The 25,582-nt window shown below is 47.0% G+C and overlaps 1 protein-coding gene across 1 annotated transcript; it reads right to left on the reverse strand.

The window, feature by feature from the left end:
* Positions 1 to 3,920: 3,920 nt before the first annotated feature.
* Positions 3,921 to 25,582, reverse strand: YIPF2 (Yip1 domain family member 2). Its single transcript, XM_040414967.1, has 8 exons — positions 25,458 to 25,582; positions 22,761 to 22,903; positions 22,604 to 22,684; positions 22,010 to 22,097; positions 21,214 to 21,330; positions 20,970 to 21,136; positions 19,690 to 19,872; positions 3,921 to 4,178 (listed from the first exon to the last, which is right to left on the reverse strand). The coding sequence occupies exons 1-8, from the start codon at positions 25,486 to 25,488 to the stop codon at positions 4,083 to 4,085; spliced, it is 906 nt and encodes a 301-aa protein (XP_040270901.1). The 5' UTR covers positions 25,489 to 25,582; the 3' UTR covers positions 3,921 to 4,082.

Here is a 25,582-nt window from a genome sequence, read left to right on the forward strand (position 1 = left end):
AATATCACCTTGGTGGCCCTGTTTCAACTTTTCACTGTGTATTCAATTACCCCTTAATTCTTCAGTTTTGTCCTTTGTACTGCCTACTTTTACCTCTTAAAATTGGGTTGCTAGGCATGGTTCGTCTAAACAGATAGACGGAGCACGCTGTGTGCAAGGTCAGATTACTGACAGCCAGGGACTGTAAGTAAATGAATAAAGCCAGGTCCTCCCCAGCAGCTGATAACAGTGCCTGGGCTGTGTGCACTTCTCCCTGTCCCTGCGCTTGGCAGACGCTCCCTCACTCAGCAGAGCTGGAGGATGCAGAGTTGGTGCAGCGCACATCAGGGAAGGGAGATCTGCCGTCTGCTCAGTGTATAAATGAAAGCAACATGTGGTGAGAGGACCCCTTTGTGCTGCAGGAGATTAACCCTTAAGGGGGGTAGGGCTCTGGTTACTGACACTTTTGGTGGGCTATTGTTACTGGCTAGTGAGGGCAGGCGGGATTAGCCTCAGGGTGAGGGCAGTGGCGGCCATCTTAACTGAAGAGTGAAATTGCAGTTTTATGCAGACTGGTTGCTAAGGGCTGAATCTTATTAAATATGGGGTAAGTCAGTCTAATAGTAACTGATTCTGGAATATCATGTTATTAGTAACTACATATATAAAAATTGAAATTGGGGTCTAAATGTGACAGTTATCCTTTTAAGTTCTCCTACAAAATGTCTTGATAAACTTGGGAATTCAGTTTTCCTTCGATGATGGCAATCCGTCCAGGCCCTGACTCAGAAAAGCAGCCCCAATCCATGATGCCCCCACCACCATACTTCACAGTTGGGATGAGGTTTTGATGTTGGTGTTTTGTGCCTCTTTTTCTCCATACATAGTGTTGTGTGTTTCTTCCAAACAATTCAACTTTGGTTTCATCTGTCCACAGAATATTTTGCCAGTACTGCTGTGGAACATCCAGGTGCTCTTGTGCAAACTGTAAACGTGCAGCAATGGGTTTTTTTTTGGACAGCATTGGCTTCCTCTGTGGTATCCTCCCATGAAATCCATTCTTAATTAGTGTTTTACGTATCATAGATTCACTAACAGGGATGTTAGCATATGCCCGAGACATTTGTAAGTCTTTAGCTGACACTCTAGGATTCTTCTTCACCTCATTGAGCAGCGCTGTGCTCTTGCAGTCATCTTTACAGGACGGCCACTCCTAGGGAGAGTAGCAGCAGTGCGGAACTTTCTCCATTTATAGACAATTTGTCTTACCGTGGACTAATGAGCAGCAAGGCTTTTGAAGATACTTTTATAACCCTTTCCAGCTTTATGCAAGTCAACAATTCTTAATCGTAGGTCTTCTGAGAGCTTTTTTGTGCGAGGCATCATTCGCATCAGGCAATGCTTCTTGTGAAAAGCAAACCCAGAACTGGTGTGTGTTTTATAGGGCAGGGCAGCTGTAACCAACACCTCCAATCTCATCTCATTGATTGGACTCCAGTTGGCTCACACCGCACTCCAATTAGCTCTTGGAGATGTCATTAGTCTAGGGGTTCACATACTTTTTCCACCTGCAGTGTGAATGTTTACATGGTGTGTGCAATAAAAACATGGTAGCATTTAATAATTTGTGTGTTATTAGTTTAAGCAGACTGTGATTGTCTATTGTTGTGACTTAGATGAAGATCAGATCACATTTTATGACCAATTTGTGCAGAAATCCATATAATTCCAAAGGGTTCACATACTTTTTCTTGCAACTGTATAGTTTTGTGGGAAGATATTCAGTATAACTTGTAATTTATATCCCTGCTCATTCTGTCCAAGAGGCGGTCCTATCAGTGATTGACAGCTCTCTGTATACACAGTCATAGAGGGCAGGCTGTCAATCACTGATAGGACCGCCTCCTGGACTACAAAGCCCATAATGAGCAGAGAAATAAATGAATAAAACACAAGTTGTACTGAATCTTTTCCCATAATACTATACATCGATCTGCTCAGCTCCTCCTGCTCTATAACATGCTGCCTGCAGATTAATTTGCATTTTCATGACGACAGGTTCGAGACTGAAAATACAGCCGTGTGAACAATCCTTACTGTGATGTATTTGCAGCACATGTCTGTCTAGGTAAAAACACAACTTTTCACAATGTCCAGAAGAGAAAACGGCGCTGTTCCTAATTATTCTGAGCAAGTCTTTCAGGGTGGATACCACACAAACTCCAAGATCTTTCCTGTGGTGTGATCTCTGCTCCATGAGTGAAGCACCGCAGATCCTTATCCTGCAGATTTATTAGACTTACAAAATGTTGAAAAGGTACAAGCGTATCAAGATAAGACATCGGTCTGCCATCAATCTATTGACTACAACACGGGAAAGATCTTGGAGTTGATGTGGTATCCACCCTGGAAAGACAAGCTCAGAATAAGGCTACATTTACACGAACGTATTTTGCTTCCGTTCCGTTTTTTTTTTTTTTGAGAATTGGATGAGGACCCATTCATTTCAATGAATCCATATATCCGTTCCATAACCCCGCCAAAAATATAGAGCATGTCCTATTGTCCATTTTGTGGACAAGGTTAGGCATTGTTACAAAGGATCCACAAAAAAAAAAAAACGGGTGTCACTAAGACAGGGTTTGTATTTTTGTCGGATCCCCAAAAACATACGGTCCTGTGAATGTAGCCTAATTAGGAGCAGTGTGGTTTTCTTTTTTGGGCATTGCTTAAAGGACCTCACTTCATGCAATTTTGGTTTTATTTATTGATTGGATTACAACTTTAAGTTCCTTCCCATTCTCTGTTCAATGGCACTAAGGCCTTGTACACTCTGTCACAGTCTACCAAAAAGTACAAACTTTTTAATTTATTTGGTTCAAAAACAAGATCTTGAACAGAAACTATAGACTCCATTGTAGTCAGTGATCAGCCCTGTTCATCTCTGTGCTGAATCTGGCGCTTCCACTATTCTGCTCCTCTGATGGCGGTGCTGTATAAGGACAGGAGAGGTGAGAACTGATCATCTATCACCACTACGACACCCTGCTGATCCCTGTTTATAGTATAAGGACAGGAGGGTGAACTCGCCCTATTCTGCATGCGGCAGTCTGCTAACTTTTTCACTGATATGCCGCATTATTATTCTTAGCCACGTGGATTTCGGTGCTATGTGAACATAGGCTAAAGGGGGTGTTTGTGATTTTACTGCTCAGCTTAACGGGGATGTCATCAGGAAATGACTTATTGTTTAAAGGGCCATTACACCTAATAATAGGCATCACTTTACTGCAGTTATCTGCTTATCCTAACCAGGATTAGAATGACCTATCGCCTCCGTATGGAGAACACAGAATCTACATTCGCAATAGGTGATATCACAGCTTATCTACTCCCTCCTGACCTGACTGCCTACAAAACTCTCCCATAGAAGTCAATGGGGTCCGCTCCTGCCCATTGTGTCTGTGACCCAAACTAAAGCTGCCCATACACATTCAACGGCTGTCGGTCAATAGCTATGTCTCCCCTCTCCCATGCTATGGATGGTTTATCTCTCGGCAGAATAGAAGGATCAGGTGAAAATAATTCCTTTTTCCTGATCCTTGTCTTCCCAGACACCATCTGTTGGGGTAGGGTCGGAAGCTCCCCACACATGTTTTTGGCTGACATTATTTGTGGTGTGGTTTGTCGCTCCCAGATCAGTCCTATTGTGTAGGGCTAATGTGTGTGGAAAAGGCACCAAGAAGGAACGTCCCCTGGTTTTGTAAAGACCAGCTGTGGTTCCATATCCTAAAAGTATCACGGGGGTTTACTATGTTGGCAGTAGTACTGTAGTTTGGCCTGGACTATTGCAGTCTGAATAAAGCCTTGGCTCGCTCCTCTGTGGTGGTTGATGTTGGAGCTTCTTGAAAGCAGAGTATTAAGGGTTAAAAGCCGAGATGTACAAGAGAAAAAGAATAGCTCTTTATTACGAGAATAATAATTAACTCCACCCGGGAATAATCTCTATCAATAACCAGAGGAGAACCGTGCCAGTCCTCCCGGGCATAGCATCGTTGACCTTACAACAGGCCAGGATCACCCAGTCCCTGCCTTCAGGCAGATCACGCCTTGTGTGTGGAGATTTTCTGGAGCTTTGTAGTTGTAGGGATGGTAGGTGGTAGTCCATGGTCTTCTTCCACTCTCCAGAAGAAATATTCCTGCACAAGAAAGAAAAAAAAGACTGTCCATTACTTTCTCACTTGTTAAATGGTAACTAATTCTCTGCTCATCTGATGCTGCTAGGCTGCGCCCTTCTTGTTATGTTTCTGCCCAATGCTGGTTGGGTGAAATACATCTCTAGCGGCAGAGGCGGGTCGTTGATTTGAAAGGTGAGCGGTTGTCTTATTGCACCCACCACTGCAGCGTAAATCTCCAGAAACAATACAGGTGTGTGCTGGGACTTCAGTGAGCTTTTACTGGATACAAACACATTCATTGGCAGCTAAGCTAGGACAAACACCTTGCACTGCCCATAACAAAGATGGAGGATGCACCAGGTTTCTGAGTGGTCGTTGTCTACGTACAGACATGACAGAGGTGGGCTATCCTCAGGCCTTGAGCTGGACAGTAAGTGGGGTATAACCTCATGGAGATGCTGAGGACAGGTCCCCAGAACTGAACTGTAAGTAGAAAAAGGTAAGACTGGCAACACCTCTTTCTAAACCTACAGGTCCTTCTATACTAGAAGCCAATACTTTATTTCACATTCTGACAAAAGTATAGGTACACTTAAAGTGTGCATTTACAGAAAAAAATAAGTTTGCATAGTGGCTTTGCTTCATTGTACAATCATAACTGTGAAGCAATAGGTCCTTTGAGCTTCCCCAATGTCTTTTTCAGCCTAATTTCCCTCCAGCTGCACAGCTAGATGCATTTCTCTCACAAGCAGGGGGCATCTCCCTTCAGTGGAACCTGCCACCACTGTACTAATGTGATGTCCTTTCCCTTACTTCCCATCATGGTTGTCTTCAGCTCTAAAGTTCACAGAACAGATAAGGAGAGATAAATGACACTTGCAGAAAGGCCAGAGGCTCCTGTGAATTCAGTAGCAGTGTAGAAGTAGTTGTTTTACCAGGATCACTGCTAGCTCTGACACCGCCCCCAGTTCCAGTGTTACCAGAGACTGATCTTGCCTGACAACAGACAGTGAACTGTAAATTAGGTGGAAGTGAGACCCCTCCCCTAGTAGCCATGACTATACAGCTTTTTTTTTTTCCAGTAAGACAGATTTTTTTATTTTTATGAAATGATCTGGTATTGTGACAGGAGAATTAGAGGGGCATGGAAAAAACTGAAGAATTAACACCAGGGCTGTGGAGTTGGAAGTGAGAGCAGTACTGACTGTGCCTTAAAATTAAAGGGCATCTGTCAGCAGTTTTGCATCTATGAAACTGGCTGACCTGTTACATGTGCGCTTGGCATCTGAAGACATCTGTGTTGATCCCATGTTTATATGTGCCCACATTGCTAAGAAAAAAGTTTTAATATATGCAAATGAGCCTCTAGGAGCAACGGGGGCATTGCGGTTACACTTAGAGGCTCTGCTCTCTCTGCAACTGCTGCACTTTGACAAGGCGAGGTGTGATTATGTTTTCACTGCCTGGTCCTGTCAATCAAAGTGCAGATGGCGCAGCAGTTGCAAAGCAACACCCCATTGCTCCTAGAGGCTAATTTGCATATATTAAATTTTTTCTCAGCAATGCGGCACATATGAACATGGGACCAACACAGACCCCTTCAGCTGCCAAGCGCACATGTCACAGGTCAGCCAGTGCCATAGGTACAAATCTGCTGACAGATGCCCTTTTAATTTATTAACATTGATATAAATGTAGAAAAGGGTAGAACTGTTAAAATATATTTATGTTCTATCAATCTGAGGCCCTTAGTTATCAAAGCTAATGATGAGCAGGGTGGTGATAGATAATCAGTTCTTACCTCCTGTCCTTATACTACACACCGTGATAAGCAGGGTGTTTTAGTGATCATAGATACAGTAATTAGTTCTCACCTCTTTGTTCTTATACTATACACCAGGGATGCTCAACCTGCGGCCCTCAAGCTGTTGCAAAACTACAACTCCCAGCATGCCTGGACAGCCTACATCTATTAGGGCATGCTGGGATTTGTAGTTTTGCAAAAGCTGGAGGGCCTCAGGTTGAGCATCCCTGCTATACACAGTGATAATCAGGGTGTTCTAGTGATTTATAGATAATAAGTTCTCACCTTCTTTCCTTATACTATAAACCGTGATGAGCAGGGTGTTCTAGTGGTGATAGAAAATCAGTTCTCACCTCTTCTGTGTTCTCTCCTGTCCTTATACTATACACAGTGATAAGCAGGGTTTTCTAGTGGTAATAATCAGTTCCCACCGCTCCTGCCCTTATACTATACACATATAGTGTTGATAGGTCGGCTCTCCGGTATCAATGAGATGTGGTGCTCGCGTCTAGGAGAGGTGCCCCACAGATATATGAAGAACAGACAATAAAGAAATACACTATATCATCGATCAGTGAGGGACGGTCTGTTCTTCATTTACTTATACTATAAACCGTCATAAGAAGGGTGTTCTAGTGGCGATAGATAATTAGTTCTCACCTCTCCTGTCTGTATAATAGAAACTGTGATAATCAGGGTGTTCTAGTGATCATAGATAATCAGTTCTCACCTCTCCTGTGTTTTCTCTCCTGTCCTTATACTATAAACAGTGATAGGCAGGGTGTTCTAGTAGTGATAGATAATCAGTTCTCTCCTGTCCTCTTATACTAGGTATCTGAATGCTGCTCCAAGGCCCTTACTTACAATGCCTGAAACTGTGCTGCAAATGCTCAGTAGTGAAGACCAGAGGGGGGAGTTCACTACTGGGTATACCTACGCTTCTCTCAGAACTGCTAGCCAGACAGAACAGGAAGACCGCATTAAAGGGTTATTCTCATCTTGGACAATGGGGGGCATATTGCTAGGATATGCCCCCATTGTCTGATAGGTGCAGGTATTAGGGACGGAGCCCCGAAAGTGGCGAAGGACGCACTGTGCATGCGTAGACGCCCTTCATTAATTTTTTTATGTACGACACCGAAAATAGCTGAGCACTGGCTTGGCTATTTCCATCGGGCCTATAGAAGTGAATGGGAGCAGTGGCCAGTCATGTGCAGTGTGCTCCCATTCTATGGGGAGAGTGCTTGGTGGTGGCCGAATTTGCCTCCTTCAGCCACCACGTTGCGAGGCTCCGTTCCCGATAGAGGTGTGGGTCCCGGACTAAGACCATGCGGGCATGCCCCCATTGTCGGAGAGGAGAAAACCCCCTTTAAAAGGGGTTGTCTGGAAAAAAGTTACTTTTCACAGAAGTCCACAGCCTGTCTCTGCAATGGCAAGATTCATACCTTCCTATACCCACCAGCTTTCATGTGTCCATCTTTACCAGCATAGGCGAGATCATCTGCTCCACTGCAGCCAATAACTGGCTTCAGCAGTGATGTCTCTTGTGGACATGTCACCGCTGAATCCAATCACTGGTTGCAGTGGAGCAGATGATCATAACTATGGTGGAGAGGAAGTAAACAAGCCACAGACTAGAAGATGGACACATGGGAGCCAGTGCACAGGACTGGAGCTGCAGGTAAGTATGAATCTTTCCATAGTGGAGGCATGCTGCCAGTAAATATACTTCATAAAACACCATACCAAAATAAGATGGGGCCCCAACTAACTAGTGTAATAAAAAACATTAAGATAAACATCAATAGCAGTAGTTAAAAAGGTATATATATAATAGAACCATGTATCAGAAAACCCAAATTAGAGCAAAAAGCCACCATATTAGTATTCTCTGCAAAAAAGGTACATAACGGAATTTAGAATCCATAACGGGATACTTCGATAACCCGAACTTTAGACGCTGAACTTAAAACACAAGTTCGCTCAACACTACTCCTGTGGTCATGTTACTACACCCATGTATGATTCCTGCTAGTGTCTTCTTCGTCTCTTGCTGCATCACATCACTAATGGTCCACAGGCTCTTTCCTCACAAAAATCCACCGGTGGCTGAATCCTTTCTATCTGCCATTCAGTTCATTGGGAGACAGCGCTGAGGACCGCAGAGCAGCAGCTTCAAAGGGGCATGTCCCTTCTCAGCACGGCCACGGCTATAAGCTGCCGCTCCACAATCCTCAGCGCCGTCTCCCACTGAAATAAATACGATGCAGAAAGGACTCTGCTGTGGGTTTTTGGCGCGGCTGTCCGTGTCAAAATTCCGCTGTAAAAATCCGTTCTGTGAACGTCCCGTTATACTGCGCATTGACAACCATAATGCCATTATAATTCCCCACAGTGGCATCACCAGCATAGAGGCGGACCTTTGATTCATACACAGTACTTACATCATACTGCGCCCGAGTCAGTAAAGCACAGGCTTCACACAGAAGCGTGTACACCGACATCAGCAATGACCCCGTGCATGCACAATAGTGTTATCCTATGGCGCAGGCGTCGTCAGTGATGACAAGCCATCTCCTGCTGAAGACAGAAGACCTATAAATGCTGCAGGAGAGGTCACATGATCATAAAGAGGATCCTGGAAACGCCTGCGCTGTGGAAGGTTAGTACTAAAGAGCCATACTTCCCCTCCACAGGTCACATTTAGCCCGGAGAAGAGTGTTTTCCAGTTATTAAATGCATAGTGCATTACATACGTACAGAACATTTCTGAAATTGTATTCCAATAAATATGCTTGCAGTTCTATTTAAGAGGCCTGATATCATTTTACTACAGGAAACGCGATAATACTATTTAGTGTTGAGCAAAGCGAGCTTTGGATGCTTCTTCCGAAATCTCTTCGTTTCAAACTTTGGATTAGTCTCCGTACAGTATTAGAATGTATGGGCTCCGATGAGCCAAAGTTAGTTATTCACAAAGTTGCGTGTGGCTTCGTTGAATAACTTCAGTCATTGATTTTAAAAGTGGAAAACCAGTTTAAAATTCGGGAAATGTTTTTTTTTTACAGTAGAAATCAATTTATGAAGTTATTACGTAAAGTCTCGCGAGACTTCACAAAGCAATAACTTTGGCTCATCTGAACCAATACATTCTAATGTACGGAGCGAGCACTCTGTACAGTATTGAAATGAGGTTTTATACGAAATCGACTTTGGATTTTTCATCCCCGATATAGAGATATATATTTTACAGAGCACAGTATACTGTCCTCTAGTGTATACATACAGTATCTCACAAAACTGACTCCACCCCTCACATTTTTGTAAAAAAAAAATTCTATCTTTTCCTGGGATCACACTGAAGATCTGACACTTTAATACAATGTACAGTAGTCAGTGTACGGCTTGTATTAGGGTGCATTCACATGACCGTATTTTTGGCTCCGCATCCGTTACGCAATTCTGCAGAACGGGTGCGGACCCATTCATTTCAATGGGGCCGCAAAAGATGCGGACAGCACACAATGTGCTGTCCGCATCCGTCCCGAGCCCCGCAAAAAAGATAGAGCATGTCCTATCTTTGTCTGCAATCGCGGACAAGAATAGGCATTTCTATCATAGGGCCGGCTACATTCACACAGCCGGTATCAGTGTTTTGGTGATCCGTAATTTGCGGACCGCAAAACACATACGGTCGTGTGAATGTAGCCTAACAGTGTACATTTGCTATGCCCTCAAAATAACTCACCACAGCCATTAGTGTCCACCGCTGGCAACAAAAGTGAGTACACAACTAAGGGAAAATGGACAATTTGTGCCCAAAGTGTCAGTATTTTGTGGCCACCATTATTTTCCAGCACTGCTTCAACTCTCTTGGGCATGGAGGTCACTAGAGCCTCACAGGTGGCCACTGGAATCCTCTTCCATCCTCCATGACATCACAGAGCTGGTGGATGTTAGAGACCTTGCGCTCCTCCACCTTCTGTTTGAGGATGCCCCACAGATGCTCAGTAGGGTTTAGGTCTGGAGACATGCTTGGTGAGTCCAGCACCTTTACCCTCAGTTTCTACAGCAAGGCAGTGGTCGTCTTTGAAGTGTGTTTGGGGTCGTCATGTTGGAATACTGCCCTGTGGCCCAGTTTCTGAAGGGAGGGGATCATGCTCTGCTTCAGCATGTCACAGGACATGTCGGCATTCATGGTTCCATCAATGAGCTGTAGCTCTCCACAGCCGGCAGCACTCATGCAGCCCCAGACCATGACATTCCCACCACCATGCTTGACTGTAGGCAGGACACACTTGTCTTTGTACTCTTCACCTGGTTGCCGCCACACATACTTGACACCATCTGAACCAAATAAGTTTATCTATGTCTCCTCAGACCCCAGGATATGGTGCCAGTAAGCCATGTTTCTGCACTCTCTTGTGTATCATCTGTAGGCTTCATGCACACGACAGTTGTTTTTTTGTGTCCGCAAATTGTGCGTCCGCTAAAAAAACAAAAAACTGATGCGTTTTTTCCCCCACAGATCCCTTGTAATAAATGCCTATCCTTGTCCGCAAATGTGAAAAAAGTAGGACATGCACTATTTTTTTTGCTGAAGGGAAACACGGACAACAGACACTGAACACAAACGAACTATCAGCATTTTTTGGCTGACCCATTGAAATGAATGGGTCCCCATCCTATCCGCAAAAGAAAAAAACGGAATGGAGGCCGAGAAAAACAACTGTCGTGTGCATGAGGCCTTAGAAGAGGCTTCAGACAGCCATGCAGACAAGTGTGGGGCGTACGGTCTGAGCACTGACAGGCTGACCCCCACCCCTGTAACCTCTGCAGCAATGCCGGCAGCACTCATACAACCTCTGGATATGACGCTGAGCACGTGCACTCAACTTCTTTGGTCGACTCTGGCGAGGCCTGTTCTGAGTGGAACCTGTCTTGTTAAACCGCTGTATGGTCTTGGCCACCGCGCTGCGGCTCAGTGTCAGGGTGCTGGCGATCTTCTTATAGCCTCGGCCATCGTTATGAAGAGCAACAATTCATTTTTTCGGATCCTTAGACAGTTCTTTGCCATGAGGAGCCATGTTGAACTTCCAGTGACCAGTATGAGAGCGATAACACCAAATCTAACACACCTGCTCCTCATTTACACCTGAGACCTTGTAACACTAACAAGTCACATGACACCGGGGAGGGAGAGTGGGTAATTGGGCACAATTTGGCCATTTTCACTTAGGGGTGTACTCAGTTTTGTTGCCAGTGGTTGACACTAATGGCTGTGTGTTGAGTTATTTTGAGGGCACGACAAATGTACACTGTTATACTGACCCCTGAGGTACCCCACTAGTGAGAGTGACCCCTCCAATACTGACCCCTGAGGTACCCCACTAGTGAGAGTGACCCCTCCAATACTGACCCCTGAGGTACCCCACTAGTGAGAGTGACCCCTCCAATACTGTCCCCTGAGGTACCCCACTAGTGAGAGTGACCCCTCCAATACTGTCCCCTGAGGTACCCCACTAGTGACAGTGACCCAATCTGAGTGTGTACCGTTAATAACCACCCTCTGTTTTCTATCACTCAGCCAGTTACTTACCCACATACAGACGTTTTCTCCCAGTCTGAGCATTCTCATTTTATATACTAACCTTTTATGTGGTACACTGTCAAATGCTTTGGAGAAGTCCAGATATACGACCACGACATATCACCGCTGTCAAGTCTAGAACTTACCTCCTCATAGAAACTGATTGGTTTAGTTTGACATGACCGATCCCTCATGAAGCCATGCTGATATGGCGTTATTTACTAATTTGCATTTAAGTACTCCAAGATATCAGCTCTTAGAAAACCTTCAAACAGTTTACCAAATTTATTCAACGAAGTCACACGCAACTTCGTGAATAACTAACTTGCTCATGAGAGCCCATACATTCGAATACTGTACGGAGACGAATCACTATACAGTTTTGAACCAAGCGACTTCAGATGAAGCATTTGACGCTCGTTTCGCTCATTATTATTGGCCATTTAGGAAGGGGTTAGAGTCAGAACTTTGGTTACTGACTCCGCACCCCTGCTTAACGCCCATTTCACCTGCCACCTACCAATAGAAGTCTGAGATATCTTCCGAGAAAAAAATTCTATTGAGCCGTTTCTTACAGTGAACTGGTCATGTGCACCATGCTGCCCTCACAACAGACCTGCTCATTGCTGTCATGGCGGTCTGTACTTTCAGCGTACTGGGAGAGGAGGCTCACTGCCCCCGCTTTCCCCCGCATAATGAGCGACAGGTTTCTTTTTGGTTGTGCATAGCAAGGAAACCGGTCAGTCATTATTCAGAGTCAGCGAGCCTCAGACACATCTCCCCGACACACGCTGTGGGGGGGAAATCAGTGCCAGTACTGTAAAAATACTGCCTGCCATGACAGATCCCAGGTGAGGGGTTCCCTTTAACCACACGTGTTCCTGGGAAAGCCGAGCGACAATTTCTGTAGTCATTACAATAGTCACAGGGAGTGCAGAGGGAGCAGTCGCTACCGGGCCCAGGAGCCTGAGGTGACCCAAAGACCCTTGTGCCACATAAGAAGACACCAGTATTATAGAAAGTGCATGCTGGTCAAGTTACAGCTCTGGCTGGAGGTAAAGGGGTAATGTCAAGAATTTGTACAGGGGGGTGCGTTTCAATGTTTGCCTCAGGCAGCACGAAGGCTATGTGCTTTCCTGCCCCTGGCCATAAAGCACTGAAGGAAGGGGGGCCCCCCCAAGCTGAACTCTTGCACCAGGGCCCATGATCCTTTAGCTAAGCCCCTGTCCCCAGGAGTCTAGGGTCTCCCTAAGTGCCGTAGAGGCAAAAGACCCATATGAGGAATCCAAGTATTAGACAGGACTAAAAAAAGTCCACAGTATGGAGTGATCGAGATAATAGGTGGGGAGGGGGGCCCTTAATGAAAACAACAGGTGGGATAGATCTATAAGTGAAGATAAAAACAATTACATCGAACTGATAAATTATGTGTGGATGTAAAACCCAGTAGGGTGTATACACTTTACCAGGGAGGGTGGCGCAAGATCAACTCAAGACACCTTTTTAAAATTTCTTAATTTCAGAATTCACATCGCTCCCAAATCATTGAACTCCATTCGTGCGCTCCATACTTTCCCTTATATATAAAAAAAAAAACGTAATTAGACTTACCGCTAATTCTGTTTCCTTGAGTCCACCATTACGGCTCTACTGAGATTGATCCCTTGACCTCTGTAGGGGCAGGAACACAGTTTAAAAGGCCACCACCCACTCTCCCCCTCCGTGCCTTCCAAATTACCAAGTGGGTGCAGCCTTAATTTAGGCCAAAAAAAAATAAAATTATATATATATATATATATATATTTTTATTTTATTTATTCATACTCAACCCCTCCTTAATTCTCAGGGGGGGGGGGGGGATATCTGGGCCGTCATGGTGGACTCAAGGAAACAGAATTATCGGTAAGCCCAATTACGGTTTTTCTATTTCGTCCACCATGACGGCTCTACTATGAGAACTACCAGATTACTTAATAGGGTGGGCAACTGCTTGCAGAACCTTCTGACCGAAGGCTAAGTCAGCAGAAGCATTAATGCGGTAATGTCTGATAAAAGGTATTTATACTTGACCAGGTGGCCGCTCTGCAAATTTTGTCTAAGGAGACACCCCCTTTTTCTGCCCACGAAGAAGCCATAGCTCTTGTAGAGTGGGCTCTTATATTTGTGGGGCTGTTTAGACCTGACTTTTGATAGCAACAGGCAATGGTAGATTTAATCCATCGTCCAATGGAGGCTTTGGATGCCTTTTTTCCCCCTTGTTTGGACCTGCATATTGAACAAGAAGATTATCATCCTTCCTAAATTCCTTTGTTGCAGCTAGATACTGTATTATAGTATCCCGAACATCCAGGAGCTGAAATTGATCGTGTGATGGATCTGACAAATCCCTGGGAAAAGATGGAAGGACAATTTCCTAATCTCTGTGAAAAAAAAAAATTGATTTTGTAAGTCCTCTCAGGACCAAGTTCAAGTCCCATTGAGGCGTCCTAGAGGTTAAAGGATGGTCTTAACCTAGAGGCGGCTTTTATAAACCTCATTATCCACCTATGACTGGCCAAGTCTGTATCATAGCAAGCCCCCAAGGCTGAGACCTGCACTTTAAGTGTGCTTGGTCTCAGGCCCAAATCCAATAACTTTTGAAGAAAATCAAGTATTCTCAATGTTTGGGGCAGAATCTACAGGAGGGTTCTGGCCTAGCCAGCTACAATACTTCTTCCAGATTTTAAGATAGATCCCAGAGGTCACTTCTTTTCTGCTGGATTTGAGGGCATTTATAACCTTTTCAGACAGCCCTCTGCTTTTTAGGACCTCGCACTCAGGATCCAGGCTGATAACTTGAATAGTCCTGGATTCTGATGAAAGATTGGACCCTGAGAAAGGATGTTCCCCTGTGGGGGAATTTTCCAGGGTTCTTCCAGAGCTAGTTCCCTCAGTACTGGGAACCAATTTATTTTTGTCCAGTATGGAACAACCAGAATTACGGTTACTGGGTGTGACTAGGGGTGCACCGAAATTTCGGCAGCCGAAGATATCGGCCGAAAATGTACCTAATCCATTTCGGCCGATATTGTTACATATCGGCCGAAAATATGGGGTGTGGGATTTGTCACCCACCATCTGCGGGCGGGCGGTTTACTGCATCTTTATTTTACCTTACAATCGTGACGCTCCAGTAACAACTCTGCAGGCAGAGCGGAGGGCGGCGTAACGTCACTTACTCACGTGACGCGCCTGCTCCGCCTCCTTCATTCATAAAGTAGGCGGAGCAGGTGCGTCACGTGAGTAAGTGACGTTACGCCGCCCTCCGCTCTGCCTGCAGAGTTGTTACTTGAGCGTCACGATTGTAAGGTAAAATAAAGATGCAGTGATTAGTCTGCTGTGAGCAGCAGGGCCGGGGCTGTTATGGGTAGGGGGATCGGTCTATGGCACTGCTATGGGGAGGGGGGGGATCTGTGCACTGTTATGGGGAGGGGGGATCTGTGCACTGTTATGGGGAAAGGGATCTATGCACTGTTATGCCCATAACAGTGCACATATCCCCCCCCCCCCTCCATAACAGCGCCACCCACAGATCCCCCTCTCCATAACAGCGCCACCCACAGATCCCCCTCTCCATAACAGAGCCACCCACAGATCCCCCTCTCCATAACAGAGCCACCCACAGATCCCCCTCTCCATAACAGAGCCACCCACAGATCCCCCTCTCCATAACAGCGCCACCCACAGATCCCCCTCTCCATAACAGAGCCACCCACAGATCCCCCTCTCCATAACAGAGCCACCCACAGATCCCCCTCTCCATAACAGCGCCACCCACAGATCCCCCTCTCCATAACAGCGCCACCCACAGATCCCCCTCTCCATAACAGCGCCACCCACAGATCCCCCTCTCCATAACAGCGCCACCCACAGATCCCCCTCTCCATAACAGCGCCACCCACAGATCCCCCTCTCCATTACAGCGCCACCCACAGATCCCCCTCTCCATAACAGCGCCACCCACAGATCCCCCTCTCCATAACAGCGCCAATCATTAAAAAAAAAGTATTTTAAAAGTATTTGGGCAAAAAGGCAGTTTCGGTTTCGTTTTCGGTCAAGGGCATCCTGAATTTTCGGTTTCGGACCAGAATTTTCATTTCGGTGCACCCCTAGGTGTGACCTTATTTTTTGCAGTACTCTGGGTATTAGCGCCCAAGGGGAAAAAGGCATAGGCTAGACCCCAAGTCCACCCGATTGAGAATGCATCCACTGCCCAAGGGTTGTACCTGGGGAACTTTTGCGTTTTTTCTTAACGCAAACAGGTCTATCTGGGGGGTCCCCCATCTCCTGGTGATCTGATGGAATACCTCTGAGTTTAGGGCCCATTCTCCTGGATCTATGGTCTTCCTGCTGAGGAAGTCCGCCTGTATATTTTCTGGATAGATGTGATTGAGGGAACATTTCTTTCTGCCTAGAAGAATATTTTTTACGCCAGATTTTTTAAGCTTGGGGATCTTGTGACCCCCTGATGGTTCAAATATACGACTGCTGTTACATTGTCTGAAAGAATTTTCAGGTGTCTTCCAGATACCTTGTCCTGTGACGCCTTCAGAACCTCCCAGATCGCCCTCAGTTCTCTGTGGTTCAATGATTTTATTTTTATGATGTCCGACCAAGTGCCCTGGTAGTTTAGTAAGCCTACCTTTGCTCCCCATCCTGTGCCACTTGCATCTGTATATATTTGTATTTCTGGATTTTTTTATCCAGGGTACACCTCTTAGCAAGTTTTTGTTATCCGTCCACCAGTTCAAATCTGATCTTACGCGGTTGGGGATGGAGATTCATTTTTCTAGAGAGCACTGCCTCTTGTCCCAACTCTTCAGGATCCAAGACTGGACTACCCTGGTATGCGGACCAAGATACTGCTGTTATACAGGAGGTCATCATTCCCAAGAGGCTCATGGCACTGCGGGTGGAGCATTGAGACTGACGTTGGAACTTTTTTGTTTTGTCTATAAAAGGATTTTATTTTCTCCTGAGGGACGGATGTAATCTGGGAAACTGAATCCAGGATCACTCCCAAAAATTTCATTCTGGTGGATGGTCTGAAAACCTGCGTATTAGGTCGCTGGTAAGGCTGGTTGTTTCCAGTTCCGAGGACCCTAGAACTAGGAAATCGTCTAGGTACGGAAATACTTTTCTTCCTTCTGCTCTGAGGGGGGATATCATTTTCACTATGAGCTTCGTGAATACCCTTGGAGCAGAGGAAATTCCAAAGGGTAATGCAGTGAACTGGAAGTGTTTTACTTCTCCCGAGTTGTCTACTAGGGCAAATCTGAGGTATTTCTGAGATGTTTTGTTTATGGGGACGTGATAGTAAGCGTCCTTTAAGTCTATGGATGTCATGAAATCTCCGGCTTTGATCAAAGGAATGATGGAGGTTATGGATTCCATCTTGAATTTCCTGTATGTGATAACTTTGTTTAGTCCCTTTAGATTTATAATAGTGCGTAAGGAACCGTCTGGTTTCTGAACCAGGAATAAATTGGAATAGTAACCTCTTTCTGCACTGGCGACTTCTGCCACCACTCCCGAATCCATAAGTTGGAGGACCCCCTGCCAGATTTTTTCTAGAGTCTTTTGGCTGTGAGATGTTACTCTGAACTTTTTTGGAGGGACTGAGGAAAATTCTATTCGGTAGCCATTCCCTAAGATGTCTAAGGCCCACGGATTTTTGGTGACCGTTTCCCAACGGGACAGAAAATTCCTCAGTCTCCCCCCTACTCTGGCGTCATTGCTTATCTGATTGCTTATTCTGGGGGTTGAGAAGGAATCCTCTGCCTTTCCCCCCCTTTCTAGTAACTCCACCTACCCGACTTCCCTTTGCCCCTATAGGATCTAGTCTGGGAATTAAAGGAACAAAAGGGCTTCTTTTTACTTTCTTCCGGAAAACCTTTTTTGTCTGCTGCTTTCTCAAGGATTGAGTCTAGCACAGGTCCAAAAACGTATTCCCCAGAAAAAGCTATAGAACATAGCTTGGCTTTTGAGGTTCTATCCCCTCCCCAGGCTTTCATCCACAATGCCCTTCTAGCTGAATTTGAGAGAGCAGCATCCTTGGCGGCGAACCTCACTGACTCCGCCGAAGCATCCGCCAAAAAGGCAGTGGCTGATCTAAGGAGTGGAATAGAATTTAATATTTCCTGTCTTGGGGTTTTATTTTTAATATGGTTTTCCAACTCATTGAGCCAGAAACACATGGACCTAGCAACCGACGTTGCAGCTATGTTTGTCTTTATACCAAACATGGACGCCTCCCAGGATTTTTTTTTTAGAAGTGAGTCGGCCTTCCTCTCCATTGGGTCCTGCAATTGTGACGAGTCCTCAAATGGGAGGGAGGTCTTTTTGACTGCCTTAGCCACCTGGACGTCAATTTTTGGGGTCTCATTAAACAATTTAACATCAGGCGGATCAAATAATAGCCTATTCCTGAATTCTTCGCTCAGGATCAGTCCATTCATCCAGGATCATATCATTTATGTTTTTGTTCACCGTAAATACTTTAAATTTTTGGGCTCCGAGTCCCCAAACATCTCATCCAGGACAGATCATGGTTTTTTCACCTCCTCAATGCCCATGGTTGCTCTGACAGCGCCTAATAATTCCTCCATGTCCTCAGATGAGAAGAGGTATTTCTTACTATCCTCCACAATTTCTCCCTCAGACAGAGCGTCAATATCTACGTTCTGTCTAGAGGTGGAAGCCTCCTCGTCCATGTCCTCTGAATCAGAGGAGGATGGGACAGACATCCTAAGTTTTTTTGCCGGTGGTATTGGAGGGACAGATCTGAGAGAGGCCAGGGAGGACTTTATTTCGCTCTAAATCAAGGATTTGACCTCCATCAGTATGGATGGTTGCTCCTCTCTGTCTGAAATCCTGCGTCCTCGCCGCTCCACACATTCCTGGAGCGTGCGCACTGCATTGCCCATTATGGGCAGAGGAACAGGGACTTTGAATGCGCCAGCCTGCGCAACCCGATCCAGCCGGCGGAGGCACTGGATTTCAGACGGAGAAAAGGAGGTAATCAGATTAAACAAGGGCGGGCCAGAGGGGTGAAAGAGGAGGGGTTTGGTAAGCAAATCGCAGAGGGGCCTGGGCACCGAACGCCGCCCCTGGGCACCTTCAGAACCTAATTACCATATGGTATAAAAGTGTTTTTTTGGAGCAAATCGGCGATGGACTCCAATATGAAAGGTACCATAGTAATCTAGGGAAAGTAATGGAGAACCTGTTCTGAGTGGTCTGTAATGGTCATATTCGGTGAAAGACTCCCTTTAAGGGCCCCCCTCCCCACCTATTATCTCGATCACTCCATACTGTGGACTTTTTTTAGTCCTGTCTAATACTTGGATTCCTCACATGGGTCTTTTGCCTCTACGGCACTTAGGGAGACCCTAGACTCCTGAGGGTCATTATCTCTTGCCTTCCTCCTCTCTTTACCCCGGCGCTCCACCAGTTCTTTTTCTCCTGGTGTCTTTTTTTCACCATGACCTGCTAGTCGGGCCGCTGTATGAACCTTTTTTTTGCTTTTGTCATCCTTTGGCGGCCCTCCTACCCAATCCTTTATTCCAAACACCGTTTCCTTTTCCCTCCCTTTATTTTTTCCCCTTCTTCCCGCTTCCCCATTTACGCTCTCCTTTTTCGCGTAATATCTATCTAGGCAGTTCTACCATTCAGGACTGTATGTAAGCGATATACACAGCAAAAACATTACATATAATTTAGGAGGAAATGTTCGGTCATCATGTGACTGTAACCTGTAAGTCGGGCTGTCCCACTTTGCCAGCCACAACCTACAGGACTGGGCCGGGTTCACATCAGGGTACTGTGCTGGAGCTGTGTGGAGTCTAGGATGGCATCGGACTGGACCTTTTCCAATCTCATCCTGTACGCCAATTATACAGTTCCAGCACAAACCTGAAATAAGCTTGTATGAAAAGCAGTCTTGTGCCGCACAATGTCCATATTACAACCGCAAATTCTGGCCTGACTGCGGGTCTCATGATTCGGACTAAGTAATCATCACACCCGTGGGTCGGCCCTGGATTAGTGCCCATATTACCACCACCAGTGTAACTGCATGAGGTGGCATTTCTCCATACCTTGCAGCCCACAGCCAGGAGCACGTGCAGCAGGACGATGCTTGCTAGCAGGCCAATAGCCACCATTTTGTTATCTCGTCGAACGTGTGGCCAGAAGGCCAGGACAAGGACGAAGCCGGAGAGACACATGGCCAGCAGGAGGATGATCCAGCGGAAGATCTCGTTAGGAATCACACACAGGACCTGGCAGGAGAAACACATTACAGGGGTTATGCCACAAACTGAAAACTCTTTTTACTCACTTACAAGAAAGACTTTCTGCCCTTTTTGTTGGTGGGCAGAAGCTCGTCACATGGGAAACAAGCGTCTGCATCTCCCAGGATACACGGCAATAAGCGCCTGTTAACCTCTTCCTCCTCTGCATAGAATGTAGTATGTCATGCCCCCACAAATTTATTACAACTATACTTTAATTGCAATGCCCTATTCAATAGAGTCTCACTATTCTGACCACCAGCTAATATCCAGAGTGACCGCCGTGTGCCGCACGGACAGCAGCGAGACGGGCTGGGAGTGACTCAGTAAGGTCCTGGTAGGTGGTCACAGGTAGGTGGCGCTATGCTGACTGCAGTTCATCCCACAGCTCCTGGAGGGGGCGGGGGGGGGGGGGGGGGAGGATCCATAGAGCGAACGCAACCATTGAGGTGGTCCCACAGATGCTCAACTGGATTCAAGTCTTGGTCATGCTCTTCCAACCAATATCAGACATTTCTGTCGAATCCTTGTTAGGCCAGGGTAACTCATCGGTGCCACTGCCATCTCGCTTTTGGGATGTGGGTTGACAAAAGAGAGCGCCCTCCCTCTGTCAAACTCTTCAGCAGTCGCTTGGAACTGCCGCATCTAAGGGGTTTCTGTCTTCAGCGAGCAGTCACTTCGACATTGGTGGAACCACCAAAAATCATCCGTTTTGACCAACTTTCAAAATCCATGGCTCCTAATATTTTATCCATTTCCAAGCCTTTCCATTAATCTACACAGCAGGAGCAATGCAAGCTCGCCTCTGGCCTTAAAACAAACTGTGCCCCCTTCTGGACAGAATGGTCAACTACATTTCCAATCATGGATAATACAAGATCCTCTCTGGAGAGGTTTGGGCAATAGCTTTGCAATGCTGGCTACAGCCACTAGTGGGCATCACATCCAAGGTTCTCCCGGAAGATGACATTTTGTCAAGCGGCCCCCCGCAGTGCTGACGTGCGGCGCAGTGTGGGTATGGACACATGCTCCGCTGCAGCCAATGATTAGGATACTCCTATGTGTAGGGTCTAGCTGGTACTCACCGTGGAAGGAATGTATGCGGACAAGGAGTATCCATAGACACAAACAGTCTCCATAAAACTGTAGCTGCCTGCTGCGGAGCTCGCCCCTTTCCTCCACTGAAGAAAGCCCCACAGGGCTAAAGGTACCAGCCAGGCATAGCTGTAAATGACGATGCCCGCGACTGTAACTGCAGGAGAGAAGGACAGGGGTCAGTCACCGTGCACAGGGTGATGTCCCCCTACCCCCATCATTTATTACTCTGACCTTTGTGGAACTGTGGGCTGTAATTGTAGTCCGCCCGGCCGTGCAGCTGAATAAAGGTCGCCAGGTTCCCCACGACTGTGACAGTGATCACCAGCGTGGCACAAATCCAGAAAGGTCCTGAAAGAGATGACAGCCGTGTCACAGGACGCAGACCCCACAAACCGAGGGCCTTATGTCCCGACAGCAGATTTATCCCAATGACACTGGCTGACCTGTGACATGTGCGCTTGGCAGGTGAAGGCATCTGTGTTGGTCCCATGTTCCTATGCGCCGCATCGCTGAGAAAAATTATGTTTTAATATATGCAAATGAGCCTCTAGGAGCAACGGGGGCGTTACCATTACACCTAAAGGCTCTGCTCTCTCTGCAACTGCCACATCATGTTTACACTGCCTGGTCCTGTCAATCAAAATGCAGAGAATGCGACAGTTGCAGAGAGAGCAGAGCCTCTAGGTGTAATGGTAACGCCCCCATTGCTCCTAGAGGCTCATTTGCATATAATAAAACATGATTTTTCTCAGCAATGCGGACACATATGAACATGGGACCAACACAGATGTCTTCAGCTGCCAAGTGCACATGTAACAGGTCAGCCCGTGTCATAGGGACAAAACTGCTGACAGATGTCCTTTAAAGGGGAACTCCACCTGTGTCACATTAAGAATACTGGGGTCTATTACTTGTGGCATTATAAATACTGACATCACTGAATTATCAGGATAAATGATAAGATCGCAGACGGACTTTGTTTCTTCCTGAGCGCAGAGGCATCTCGTCATCCATCTTGCTCACTTACCGTACAGATCTGGATTGTTTCGGAGGTGATGTCTGACAAAGTTCTTTCCAGGCATCGGTATGAAGGAAGCTCTGATCCTGTCCAGCACCTGAGCAATACAGTAGAAGAGTTAGTGCGGGGCCCCTTTGTGGACCTTATTCGGTTGGACATGGCATGGAGTTTATCCAGGAAATGATAACGATGACCTATCCTAAGGATAAGTAATCAATATCACATCGGCCGGCACCAGCAGCTCTCCAAGCGCAGCGCCGTACATTGTATAGTGGTTGTGCTTGGTATTGCAGCTCAGCCCCATTGACTTGAACAGGGCTGAGCAGCACCTAGTCCATGTGACCGATGTACGGTGGCATCACGTGGCCTAGGAATAGGCCACGGCATTCACGGAGCGACAGCCTCTTCTAACAGCAGATTGGACGGGGTCCTGGGTGTCTGATATTGATGACCCATCCAGAGGATATGTCATCAATATATAACCCCTTTAATAACTCTACATTTATTACAGGGGTAGTCTAACAAGCACCCCCTTTATCATCAGGCTCTGCAGTCCCATGTAGAAGTCCGCTCATTACACCTTGGGATAAATAGAGGACTCACCTGGGAGGTGTCTACATCAAAGAGGTCCTGGTAGTACTGGAAGGTCCAGAAGCCAGAGGGTTTCTTCTGAGGAGCGAGGAGCTGAGGGAGGAGAATGATCACCTTGATATATGCAGTGTGCTCATTACATCAGGGTGGTACCTAGGCAGCTACCTACCTCAGTCTGATCCGTCTCGCCCTCTTCCCCCTCGCTGTCACCGCCCATCTGTAGAGTGGCATGCTGGGGCTGTCCTTCCTCGGTCACACTCCTTGTGGTGGCATTCGGAGTGGCAGCAAGGAGGTCCGCCGCCTCATCAAACTCTGCACGGAGAGGAACAGGGCAAGATCTTCAGAGACACTTCTAAGCGGACGTACAACCGCAGCTCTGTCTGCACATGTCACCCCCTTCACAATTACCGTTACCATGTCATTTCCTAATATATCCTCATAGGGGCCGGGGTTCGGAATTTCTGATACAGAGCTCCAAATCCCCTGCGCAGGTATAGAAATAATACACCATGAAGTCCTGAGTGCCCGCAGCCGCTGCTCAAGGGAGCTCGATGTTAACATTGAGTGCAAGGTGGAGCATTGGTCCTCGGGGGGGGTCATCCTCACAGAGAGGGTCACCACACCCACCGAGCTCTGCTCTGGATGGATCTAGGAAAGTCTCTGCTGTCCCTGGGGTCACCATAGACCAGAATCGGGTGTCCTGGTCATAGCCTGCAAATGGTGCAAACATAACCTGTGTGAGACCTATGGACACCACACCCACAATCTATGGCCGGCAGATGAAACGCATCCGTCACAGCCTCCGTTTAATGTACAAATCAGGAGCGTTTCCCTGTGTTTAATGGGAGCCAATGACGCAATGTGGAAGGTAGGACGTCTGGTAATTGAATTCTGGCAGCCACCACTAGGGGGAACTGAAAACAACTGACTGACTACGGAGCTCAGTGGGAGCTCCCTCTAGTGGTGGCTGCAGGCAGGCAGAATTTGCTATGTGGAATACTCCAGGTCCTACTGTAAATACAGCGGTCTCTGTAGATACAATGGCCTCAAGATACCAAATCTTCATGGTCTTTCCCCGGCCACTGTTAAAGGGGTTTTCTGGGATATTTTTTATTGATGACCTATCCTCAGGTTAGGTCATCAATATCAGATCCTGGCACCCCCACCGATAAGCCAGTTGAAGAGAAGGCCGCGATCCGTTTCATTTACTTGCTCGACATCGCAGAAGTGAGCAGGTGCAATTACAAGCCGCCCCATTCACTTTAAGGGTCCATTCACACGTCCGTAGTATATTGCGGATCCGCAATACACCCGGCCGGCACTCCCATAGAACTGCCTATTCTTTTTCCGGAGCTGCGGGACGGAAGTTCCGGCCCGTGCTTCGGAAATGCGGATGCGGACAACACACTATGTGCTGTCCGCATCCATTCCTGCCCCATAGAGAATGAACGGGTCTGCACCCGTTCCGGATAATTGCGGAATGGGTGCGGACACATTCTACGGACGCGTGAATGGACCCTTATGGGGCGGCTCCTTAACCTTCTCCTCAACCAGCTGATCGGCGGGGGTGCTGGGTGTCGGAAGCCCGCCGATCTGATATCCTGGGGATAGGTCAACAATCGTGTTAAAGGGGTTGTCTCATCATAGACAATGGGGGCATATCGCTTGCATATGCCCCCATTGTCTGGTAGGTGCAGGTCCTGCTGGGACCCGCACCTATATCGAGAACGGAGCGGGACAAAGTGGAGGCTGGAGGACTCCTGTCCGGCCACCACCAAGCGCTTTGCCCATACAAGTGAATGGGAGAGCACCGCGCATGACCGGCCGCCACTTCTATGGGCTCGACGGAAATAGCAGAGCCAGGGCTCGGCCATTTTCGCCTGCCCCATAGAAAATGAATGGAGGCGCGGCTGTGCATGTGCAGTGCACCCTCCTTCACTTTCGGGGCTCCGTTGTCGATATAGGTCCGGGTTCCAGCAGTGTGACCCACACCTATAAGACAATGGGGGGAATATCCTAGCGATATGCCCCCATTGTCGTTCATGAGACAACCCCTTTAAGCGAAGCGAGCTTCGGATGCTACATCCAAAGTCTCTTCGTTCAAAACTCCGGACTAATACTGCACAGGGATCCGTCTCCGTACAGTATTAGAATGTATGGGCTCCGAGGAGCCGGTTAGTTATTTGTGAAGTCGTGTGTGGCTACGTTGAATAACTTCAGTAGTTGATTTTTAAAGTGGAAAACCAGTTCAAAACTTGAAACCGAACTGGACATTTTAGGGCTTTTGACCCAATTACCAGTAATGGACTCCTGGAACGTGAGGGAGCACCTGTATAGGGTCCTGTTCACACGCAGATTTTTGACATGTATTTGGAATCCCATTAACAAGGAAGATTTTCAGGGCGGATTCGAAGCCGAAAACCAGGCCAAATCTACGCTGAAAACACCTCCTATTGTTTTCAATGGGAGGCTGCACCATAGTTCGTGCAGCCGGGGGTTCTTGCCGCGCGGTTTTCAAGCATGGACCTGTGCGGTTACCGCAAGGACCCACTCGCAAAGTCCCAGCAGTTTAACGCCGTTCCCTGGAGCGGATCCCCATGAAAACCCACCGCAGGATCGCCCACAGAATACGCCGCAGATTTTTGTCGCGCCATAGGACGCGGTCACATGACAGCTGGAACATGGTGCAAACCCCTGCACTGTGGAATGACTGGTGGGGTTCACATACTTATGCAATGTCCTGTACAAGCCTGACGTGTTATCCCCTCTCTAGTCATCAGGGGCCACTACAATGAGGGGAACCTGTGAACTGCACCTACCTGAGTGTACAGGGGGGTAAGTGTCCACCCTGCGACATTACACCTACCTTGGAACTGAAGTTGGTCGGTGGACGCCATCTCATCGGAGCGACATCTCACGGATCACGTGACCCACGGCCAGTGACACTACCTCACCGCCAGCACAGAGCGGCCGCGTCACCACTCGCCGGAC

The sequence above is a fragment of the Bufo bufo genome, chromosome 1, assembly GCF_905171765.1.
Source record: "Bufo bufo chromosome 1, aBufBuf1.1, whole genome shotgun sequence".
NCBI classification, from domain to species: Eukaryota; Metazoa; Chordata; class Amphibia; order Anura; family Bufonidae; genus Bufo; species Bufo bufo.

What these genes read in the sequence shown, in the direction of transcription:
- YIPF2 (XM_040414967.1), bottom strand. Translation starts at nt 25,488, where the DNA reads ATGGCGTCCACCGACCAACTTCAGTTCCAAG. An exon ending in CGACCAACTTCAGTTCCAAG is followed by an intron (nt 22,904 to 25,457) that starts GTAGGTGTAATG and finishes CTCTCCGTGCAG; the next exon opens with AGTTTGATGAGGCGGCGGAC. An exon ending in TCCTGGCTGTGGGCTGCAAG is followed by an intron (nt 4,179 to 19,689) that starts GTATGGAGAAAT and finishes TTTCTTGTGCAG; the next exon opens with GAATATTTCTTCTGGAGAGT.